The following is a 10,048-nucleotide window of genomic DNA, read 5'->3' as shown; positions in this document are numbered from 1 at the left end:
TAAGGAAACTATTTGGTATTTTACTATCCCTCTGTACAGACTGGGCTTATGTCCTTATAAGAGAGAAAAACTTTGGTTTCGTTTTATTCCCTCTCCTCTCCCCCTCCCTTTGGCCGTAAATTCAACCTCAAACACATGAGAACTTAGCTGTCTTCAACCAGGTACTTCTCTCTCTTTCCCTTGTTCCTTTTTTTTTTTTTAGAGTGTGTTTGGTTCTTGTTTGGATGTGTTTCGTAGTAAAGTTTTATAGGAGTTCTGAATCAATGCATAACATGAAAGCCCATTTGCCCAGGCTTTGTATCTCACACGGGTTTTGGATATTTCAAGCTCTTTCATGGAGGTTAGTGAATACTTAATCTCTTTCTCTTTACTTGACTGCACTACTGTTTATCTTCTCTGATGTCACTTTATGCATTGGTATTGTTGCGTATTTATATAATGTGTTTAAATACCAGTTAATTTTTTTCAGGGATCAATGAGAATTGTTGACATGAGCTTTGGGTTCTCAATGATGTTATTAGTTTTGTTGTGATTTGATTTGAGTTTTCAACTCCGCACAACTTGTTTGGTTTGAGTTTTTTTTTCTTTGTTTATTCGGTTTGATTTCAATTGTTGAGCATGTTCAATTGTTTTTTTATGTTGAAGTCTTATAGGACAATCGATCTGGGGTTGCTTATTTTCTTCTGGGTTTGTGACCTCGAAATTCTCTGCTGCGTGTTTTCCTTTTCTTCTTCTTCGTCTTCTGGTTGAGAATATGTTGCGCCTTGAGTTCACGTGTTTGGGATGAGGCCCTAACTGGGTGACCACACTATGCATGTCTCTTCACAATACCATTTTTATAGAGTGACGATGTTGGCCGGTTGAGAAAGAAGAAGAGAGGGGGATTGTGTTTTTCAGTCTGGAAATAATGATTGATGGGGTTTTGTGTAAGGCTTTGACTCTTGGATTTTATTGGGTGCTCAGCAAATTGATCTTCCTTGCAATATTGGTTGTTTTAGATTGAGAATTTTCTATAGTTGGCTGGGGAAGAGAGACCGTTTTATTCTTTACTTTTATTTCTTATTTCTATTGATTAAGAAAGTTTCTGTTCCTTTTATTGCCTTCCAGTTGATTTATGAGGCTTCCCTTTTAGTTTTTGGATGTTTTCCCATTGGATGGTGTTCTGATAGTACCTCAATGGCTCCTTGATGCGTATGGCCTATCCCCGTGCCAGCCAGTGTCAAATTGGCTTCACACATGCCTTGTGTGAGCTCATCTATGAAAGCTTACACATGGGCAAACACATGCAAGCTTTTAAGTTTACATAATTTCATAGATGCTGCATTATATTGGAATTGTTATGTAAATGCCCTTTAAGGCTATCCAGGCATAGGATTATGGGGGGAAAAATAGCTGGATTAGGGTTGACGATATAAAAGAGACTTGTAATATTCATCCAAGTTGATGAAATGATTAAGGTGTTTAGCGTTGACAAGAACGTGAATATTGGGCATTTTTTGGTATTATATTACGGTGGACACATTGGTTGTTGTTCTTCAGTTCTCCCACTCACTTCCAAATACATTTTGTGCTGATTCAGGAGCATTTTTATCTCTAATTTTGTTAAGTTATTAACAAACTCAAGCCAAGGGGCTATATTAGTATTGTTTGTTTTCTTCATGGATTAATTGGTTAATAGCATTGTGAAGAAACAACTTGTGCATTAGCTTCGTGCATAGAATCTCACGTAGTTTGAGAAAACTCAGGGCATAATCCAATATCTTGAGGCGTGAATTCTCAAACCCGCTAGATAATCATTGGAACATGGTGCTTCCTGTCATTTGAGCACATCACTTGTGTTCATATTTGCCTGCCTGTAGCCCTAAACTTTTGTTTTGGATTCATCAGTCTCATTTTTCTTTCGTTTTATGTTAGCAGATGGAGTCAGTTGATCTGGATCATAATCGTAATTGCATTGAAGAAACATCTGACAAGCAGTTATTTCCCCCAAGTTCTCCTGATAGAAGTGATATATTTGGAGATCCACAGGTGAATACAAGAGTTGGTGATGATTACCAAGCAGAAATTCCCTCCTTGTTGACAGAATATGAGCATCTTCAGCTTCTATTGAACCCTGCTGATTCAGGTGTCATGGTTGATGTTTCCCAATCTTTTTTAATGGGTTTGCCCATCCCAATCATGTGGGCTCAGGAAGTTAATGGCATTGGAGATAAAACATGGGGACTTCCAAGTAACCATGATGAGGAAGTTAACCCAAACAAGCCTGCCGAATCGAGAATTAGAAAAAAGATATATATTAAGTTGAAGAAGAAAAGTTCAGCAATCAATCTTGAACCCTTAGATGTTGGGCTGGAAAATGAAAAGGAATCAAGAACTGCAAATGTTGGAAACATCGTGATAGGGAAAACAAGCGTTGTTGGACTACATAAAAGCAAAAGGTATTCCCCAGTTCCAGGTTCTAAATGTGACCCTTGGAGTGATCCTGACGTGAACAGTTTCCTTCTTGGTTTGTACATATTTGGGAAGAATTTTGTTTCAATCCGGAGATTCCTAGAGAAGAAAGAGATGGGAGAAATACTGTCATTCTACTATGGGGAATTCTATAGATCTGATCAATACCGTAGATGGTCGGACTCCCGGAAGGCCAGAAGCAGGAAATGTGTAACAGGAAGGAAAATATTTACAGGATGGAGGCTACAGGAACTGTTATCCCGTTTGCTTCCCCATGTCCCAGAGGAATCTCAAAGTACTTTGCTGGAGGTAAAGCTTCTGTTCCAGTATCATTTGATTGATTGTGAAATCAATGTATAAACTCTCATTAATTTGTTGTTATTGTAATTGAACTCATCCCACGCTTGTTGCCTTATGTGTTAAATGTGCATCATACCATCTAGGATTCTTTCATGGTTTTACTTGCACCTGGATAGGGGAGAAGTAGTAGAAGAATTTTGGCGGTATAGTGGATAACTCAGTCCAGAATTTTTTTTTTTTTTTTTCTTGGGAAAATTGTCTCTCACCTGTTCCATAACTTTTAATATATATTTGAACAACGCAAAATGAATAAGATAAATGCAGATATAGATTGAAACATATTAGATCCAAGGCTTTTTTGGGTAGTTTAGGAATTTTATTAATTTGGTATGTTTTATTTTCTATTTTTATTTTGAATTTTCGCAGGTAGGTCTATTTTAATGGGCTTTAAGAAAGTGTTTAGAAAGTTTAATAGGGCCTAGAATTGTGTAACAAAGCCCAAACTCAGTTCTGCTAGGATTAGGCTAAAAGGGCCAAGATAAATAAGAATTCGTTGTCAAGAAAAACAAGACCTTTTAGTACTACCCAGTCTACCTTTTTTTTTTTTTTTTTTTTTTTTTTGATGAACAAAAATTTTATTGAGACAAATAACAAGGCAAAGCCAAGTACATAGGAAGTGTACAAAACTAAACCTTTTACATGTCAGGAACTAGAAAAAGAAACAAGAAAATCATGGACACTAGTTCCATTAAATACAATAGCTGAAGCCCATTGAAATAAGGAATTAAAGAAAAAAATCTAAGTTCATCCACCAAGCGCTCCTTATCTTCAAAGCATCGGCCTTTCCTCTCTTCCCAAATGCACCACATAAGGCATAAAGGTATCATATTCCAAACAGCGGCAATTTGCACATTACCCCTTAAGCCTCTCCAGCAAGCAAAAAGGTCCACCACCCTCCAAGGCATCACCCAAGTCATACCACACCTATTGAACACTTCATTCCATAACAACCTGGTCACATCAGTGTAATAATAGATGATCCACTGGTTCACCTGCATTAGAAACGCCAATCCAAAACAATTAATCCACGCTTCTGAGATTATCCAACGTCAAAATCTTCCCTAAAGAAGCAGACCAGCCAAAGAACGCAACCTTTGATGGCACCTTACTCTTCCAAGGAAAAGAATGAACTCCATTCAGCCTAGATGGCGTCTTATACCGAGAACGAACTGAAAACTTCATATTACCAGTATGCATCCAGACCATCTTATCCCTCGTATCCCTCCCAAGCTGAGTAGCATACAATAAACCAAACAATTCAGAAACTACCCAGTCTACCCTTAATAAAGTCTTGGCACAGAAATAATTTCTTGCTGAGGAAGAATAACAAGATGGGTGTCTTTACTGATGACTGATAAGTGTATTTTAACTGCATCAGCTGCATCTAAACATACATTTTTTTCCATTTTGTTTTTAGTTGGGGTAAGAATTTAATAATTACTTATTAAAAAAAAGAGGGTATTTAATAATTTATTGTGAGTGAGTGGATCTGGTACTCAAAATGAGCACTGCCTTGCCTGCTCTTGATTCTTAACTCCAACTTAAAAACTCTTTCTTAAGTAGTTCATCCAAATGATAAATGCCATGGAGATTTTAAATTAACTTTAAGAACCATGAATATACTGCTGATTCTTAGAGACTAAAGAAGCTTTCGTTTTCTCTAATTGTTAGCAGAAAATTAGGTTTGGAAAATAATCTGAAATAAATTTCCCTTTTATTCTGAAAATTAAGCTAAGTTTTAAAATCTATCAGATGAGATGGGAAAGCATTGGTTCCTGAATCTTAACTTTGTAACTACTGTTTAATCATTACAGCACATGTAAAATCACAGCTTTAGGACCATTCTTAGCAGCTGAACTCCTAAAATACATGACCTGGAGACCCATATTTTGAGGAAAAGAAACTGAAGAGGAAGAGGTGAGGCTGGAATGTCTGCTATGATTGCAATGGTGGAGACAAACAAAGTCAATAATGCACCTGTCATCTGTATTGATAAAATCATGGGCACAAAGAAAAAGAGAAGAAGAAAGAAAAATGTAAAGGGAATGTTAGATCTTGTGGCTCACTCTTTAAAGTATTTAGCATATAAGGTGTTTGGGGTACTTTGGTGAAGAGAGAACCTTTATTTAAAAGGATAATTTCCCTCTAGGATTCCATGACATGATGAGATGGCATCTGAGTTTGAAACCTCATCATATGTATTGGACATTACTTCCATCCACTTGTTAATCCATGGTACAACTATGAAATGGTAATTCACCTTTCCTAACCTGATGGTTCCTAGAAAGTAAAAGCTTCCCCAAAATGTGTGGTTAGCAATTCTCTTGTATAACCATTGCATGCTGCTTACCTCAGCTTCTATGAATGTTAGGTGGCTAATACCCATTATACTCATATCTGATTAGCTACTAAAAGGATCTTGAAACTTTGCTGCAGATAGACTGCTTTTCCAATTACTGTGTTTAGACCAAGTTGTTGCAGCTATATCTTTTTTACTTTGCTTGACTCCTTCAACCCTCGTTTTTGCTTGTCTTCTATAGGGCTTCAAGTCATTTGCTGAGGGAAGAACTTCATTTGACGAATTTGTCTTCTATTTGAAGTCGACTGTTGACATTCAGATTCTTGTGGAAGCTGTGGCTATTGGTAAGGGTAAGGAGGATCTCACAGGCCTGGCCTTAGATTCTGGAAAGACCAATCAAATATTTCAAGTCTGTCCTAACCTACCAACCGGCAAAGATTGTTCCTCTCTGACACCCAGTGACATATTAAAGTTTTTGACTGGAGGCTTCCGGTTGAGCAAAGCCCGGTGTAATGATATTTTTTGGGAAGCTGTTTGGCCCCGTTTGCTTGCGAGAGGATGGCATTCTGAGCAGCCTAAGAATCAGGGTTATGTGAGTTCCAAACATTACCTTGTTTTTCTTGTGCCTGGGGTTAAGAAGTTCTCAAGAAGGAAACTTGTGAAGGGAGACCACTACTTTGATTCTGTTAGTGATGTTTTGAGCAAAGTGGCATCTGAACCAAAACTTCTTGAGCTTGAAGCTGAAGAAGCTACACTCAGGAGCGGTAATGAGGATGGGTGGGTTCAAGAAGTGACATCAGATCCAGATGATCCATCCAACCATCAGCGCCATTGTTACCTTAAACCCCGAGTTACTACTTCCTCTCCAAATCCTATGAAGTTCACAGTTGTTGATACTAGCTCAGTCCATGGAGGTAAATCATCCAATGTGAGAGACCTGAGATATTTACCCGTTGAATACAAAATTACTTCCAGTATCTCCAATAATTATAAGAAGTCAATGTATGACTTTGAGGCATATGTGGCTGATATGCCATTGAATGCTGAAAAGAACACAAATAAGCTTAACCACAATAAGGGTACAGTTTATACAAGTGGTCCAAATGGTTTGAAGTTCACTGTTGTTGATACCAGTTTGCTTCATGGAGAAAAATCATCTGAGGTGAGAAAAATTAGATATTTACCCATTGAATTTAAAGGTATAGCTGATTTTAGCAATCTTTCGGGAGAAATTGAAGGGACCTCCTCTGAAGATTCACTGGATGTGCATGAGCTTAATGCTGTTGACACGTTGTTTAACAGTGGAAAGAATATTGTACCTGATGGTGATGATACAAACAGAAAGGTAACAAGTAATAATTCAGATATTACTTCAAGCCATCGAGATGATAAGGGCATTATGTCCAATGACAGGCAGCTAAAAACAACTATCAAGCACCAATTTAGTCGAAGAGTAAAATCTGGTAATTCAAAATCTGTCTCTCCTGTCATCAAAAGGCGAAAATTAACTGTTTGTTCTAAGTTGAAGACACAAGATGTTATTGAGGACTTCTCAGAAGGATTGGAGTTAAATCAAACAGGACTCTGCTTGCCATCAAGTTCTCCAGATGCAAGCAAGAATGTCAGTTCTCCAATGGATCCTCAAGAGAATGTGTCTTTAATTATTTCTTCACCTAAAGGCAGTCCAGGCAAGGAGATTAGTGGAGGTGTTCTCATTAGAAACTCGTCTGCCTTGGGCATGTCCTGTGGGATGAATGAGAAACATCAACCTCAGCCATCACTTGACCTGAACCTACCCCAGGTTCTGATAAACTCTGATGTTGGTGAAGCATTAATGATGGAGGTGGAAGACAGCCATGGCATAAATACAGACGGTTCATGCCTTCTATCTAAGGGAATGGACCTGGTTCCTGACACAATGACTTCTATGGATGTGGATAATGTAGAGCAGCAACTGATGAACCTGAACCCCAGAAGGCAAAGCACAAGAAAGCGACCACCGACCATCAGAGCATTGGAAGCTCTTGCAAATGGTTACTTAATTGTCCAAAGGAGGCAAAAGGGCACAGAATTTCAGACACCTGAAAATCCTTTCTCCAGTCCTTCCCGCAAGGCCCGAAGCAGGGTCAAAATAACTTCAAATCGTGGTAGCACTAGTACCAAGACCAACGAAATGGAAAGAAAAGACGTGAATGATGCTTGTGATGACAACAAAGGTTTGGTTAGCAACACTGTTGATTGTGTTGAAAAAAAAATGGCTCACTAGGTACTCAGGATTTTCAGAGCCACCTGTCATCCTAATGTTTTTAAGGATGATCTGGTAAGGTGTTTTTTCCAATTATGATTAGAAAATGGGTTTTTAGTTACTCTGAAAGACGACCAGAGCAGTCTAGTACCCCTTTTGGAAAGAATGACTCCTGCTATATTTACTGCCATGATCTGGAAAACTTGTAGTCCATTGGATGCTTTACCAATCCTGGTATAGGAGAGTGCATCTTCACTTGTTTAGTTCACGTAAAAACTAACCGTTCACAGTGCAGACCAGCCTTTTACCAAAAAGCTGAGGGCCCTTCAGCAATTTTCTTACGTCAATAATCACAGCTGAGAGGTGAATTCACTCTGCGATACATATGAAAATGTTATAGGCTACCTAATGGCAGATGTGTTGCTGGTAGTATTTGGAATGCAGGCAAATTGTCAAGATTCTAATCATATCTGGGGTGCTTTGGTATAGGCTTTGTAGATGCATACCAAGTTTCATATAAATGTGAAGATATCAGTTATCAGAATGGAGGTTGAATCTCTTTAAAATGGCTGTTGGAGGAAACTCTTTCCTAGATAGGGAATTACTGGGAAAGCTGCTGAAGCATAAACCCATTTCGTCAAATGAGATATAGAATGCTGTTTCAAGGGGTCACCCACAGATCAAGTTTCTGTATCTTCTCAGTTGAGCAGGTTCCCGTTCTTGTAATTTTTCTGAAGATGTTTACTTGGTGACTCAGATTTCTTTTGTGATTTTATTGTTCTGTCTGTGTGATGCTTAGTTGAAAATAACGGGCTAAATATACTTTTTACCCCTAAACCACAGGGATTTTAAACTTTATGCTCTGGATTACCAAAATTGATACATTGCAACCTTAAATTACCTAGAATTGGCAAATAGTAGCCTCCTTCCAAGTCTTCCCGTTCAAGTGGAGAAAATAGGTAATATGACAAAATCTTGTTTATCTAATTTCAGTGGAGGATGTTGTTTGACAATAGAGGTAGTTGAACAAGTCTAATTATTTATATTATATCTTAATACTCTCTTTCAGTTGTAGGCTTGACTCTCCTTTGATAAGTAGACTCAACACGTGGAATATTTCAAATGTGTGAAATATAGAATTAAGGTTCAAAGTTAGGACTTTTGTTCTGATATCATCTTAAATCATCACTTATCCTAAAATTTAAGTTGGTTGGAACAGTTTAAGTAGTTTAATTTAAGAGTGAAAAGTTTATTCAAACCAAAGAGAAAAGGTTAAGATGTTAATGTATCCTCTTGTGATGGGATAAGCTTATTTAGTTATTCTGAACTGCAACTTCATCGGCCTCCCGGCAAGGTGCAATTTTGTTGGAACTTTGTTTTCCCCTAGGTTCTCATGCATGTAGTATAGTTGATTTGGTCCGATGTATCTTAATGCTTGCTCGAATGCCGAGTCTTGGTTGTTTGTTTTTTGTACAATATGAATGGCATGATGTGAAAAGGAGGCATAAATTCTTTTAAGCCTGAAAAAGCCTGCTGCTGCATTGGCACAATAATCCATCAGTTATTTTTCATAGCAATAAATATAGAATCGTGAGTAGAAAAAGTGTAGTCTCTTTATGTTGGTAGTATAAATTCTTTTTGTGGCAGACTTAAGCAGGTTTTGTGGGCAAAACAGTTATAATGTCAGATTTGGCTATACGTCCACGTCTACCCTTTTATCTGTAAAAGTTGGATCTGGCTTCCTAATCTGGCCCTGCCTGGTCTTGCAGTCCAATTCTTTTTTATCTTGGCAACTGGGTTTGGTGGGTTTCAACCCAAGATCGTGACCCACATCATCCCTATGGGACTAGTAATACTTTAAGATAAATAAATGCACAAATATTTCATAATCATATGTTAAAATTAAAACATTTTTATAAAATGATAATAAGAAAATTAAAGGGTTCAATTCCATGATCAAGTTTTTGAAATTGTCGGTCAACAACCTTCTGGCCAATGGCATCACCCATAGTCGTTAGGAAAACATTGGGTCCATATTGGGGGGTTCAAACCCCCCAACTATAGGACTCATGTCTCTTTAAAAGTTTGAAATTGTATATGATATAGTTTATTACCTAACATTGTTGAATTTCACTTGGATCAAATTCTCGATTGTATTAAACTTGTTAGATGCGGGACACGTGTTTCTTAAAAGAACAGAAGGAACACACATATCCAACATTAATGGAATCGAATCCTAGGCTCCAATTCTTGTCAAACATTACGTCATTAGTACAACTCTTATATATACACATGATCCTCTTGGATTTTTCAAGGACTCACATGCAATGCAATGTGGCAAAAGTTAACTCATCATTAGGAGATTTAGTGTATGTGTGAAAAGTGTATAGCAAACAAGGGTAAAAATATGAATGTCAAAGAACTCCAACATCAAGTAAAAACAAAAAGGGTTGTTGGGATTGGATCAAAATCTAAAGAACTCAACCTTTTCCATTCACCATTGTCTCAATATTCTATATCAAAATCTTTACTCAAAACGCTACATAAATGGTATATTTCTCGCCCCCCAAACAAATGGTATTAGAACAGTTTCAGAGCATTTGAACTAAAAAATAATAATTACCATCTAGGTACATTTCACTGTCAATCAACATCAATAATGTCAAGAAATCTACTTTTTTTTCCCTTCAGAA

General features: G+C 37.5%; 1 protein-coding gene across 3 annotated transcripts; it reads left to right on the top strand.

The window, feature by feature from the left end:
• Positions 1–8,231, top strand: LOC122319150. Of its 3 annotated transcripts, XR_006245017.1 has the most exons (5): positions 1–161; positions 293–340; positions 1,915–2,760; positions 5,352–7,718; positions 7,845–8,231. XR_006245017.1 is itself a non-coding variant. In XM_043137091.1 (4 exons), the coding sequence occupies exons 2-4, from the start codon at positions 335–337 to the stop codon at positions 7,374–7,376; spliced, it is 2,874 nt and encodes a 957-aa protein (XP_042993025.1). In that variant the 5' UTR covers positions 1–161; positions 293–334; the 3' UTR covers positions 7,377–8,231. The 3 variants fall into 3 exon arrangements, 2 of the variants coding, with proteins under 2 accessions (XP_042993025.1, XP_042993024.1); XM_043137091.1 differs by having other exon boundaries at positions 1,918–2,760; positions 5,352–8,231; XM_043137090.1 differs by having other exon boundaries at positions 5,352–8,231.
• Positions 8,232–10,048: the final 1,817 nt, after the last annotated feature.

This window comes from Carya illinoinensis, chromosome 8 (genome assembly GCF_018687715.1).
Source record: "Carya illinoinensis cultivar Pawnee chromosome 8, C.illinoinensisPawnee_v1, whole genome shotgun sequence".
In the NCBI taxonomy this organism is placed as follows: Eukaryota; Viridiplantae; Streptophyta; class Magnoliopsida; order Fagales; family Juglandaceae; genus Carya; species Carya illinoinensis.
This window is presented reverse-complemented; position numbering and strand designations above follow the sequence as displayed.

What these genes read in the sequence shown, in the direction of transcription:
- LOC122319150 (XM_043137090.1), top strand. An exon ending in CTCAAAGTACTTTGCTGGAG is followed by an intron (nt 2,761 to 5,351) that starts GTAAAGCTTCTG and finishes TGTCTTCTATAG; the next exon opens with GGCTTCAAGTCATTTGCTGA.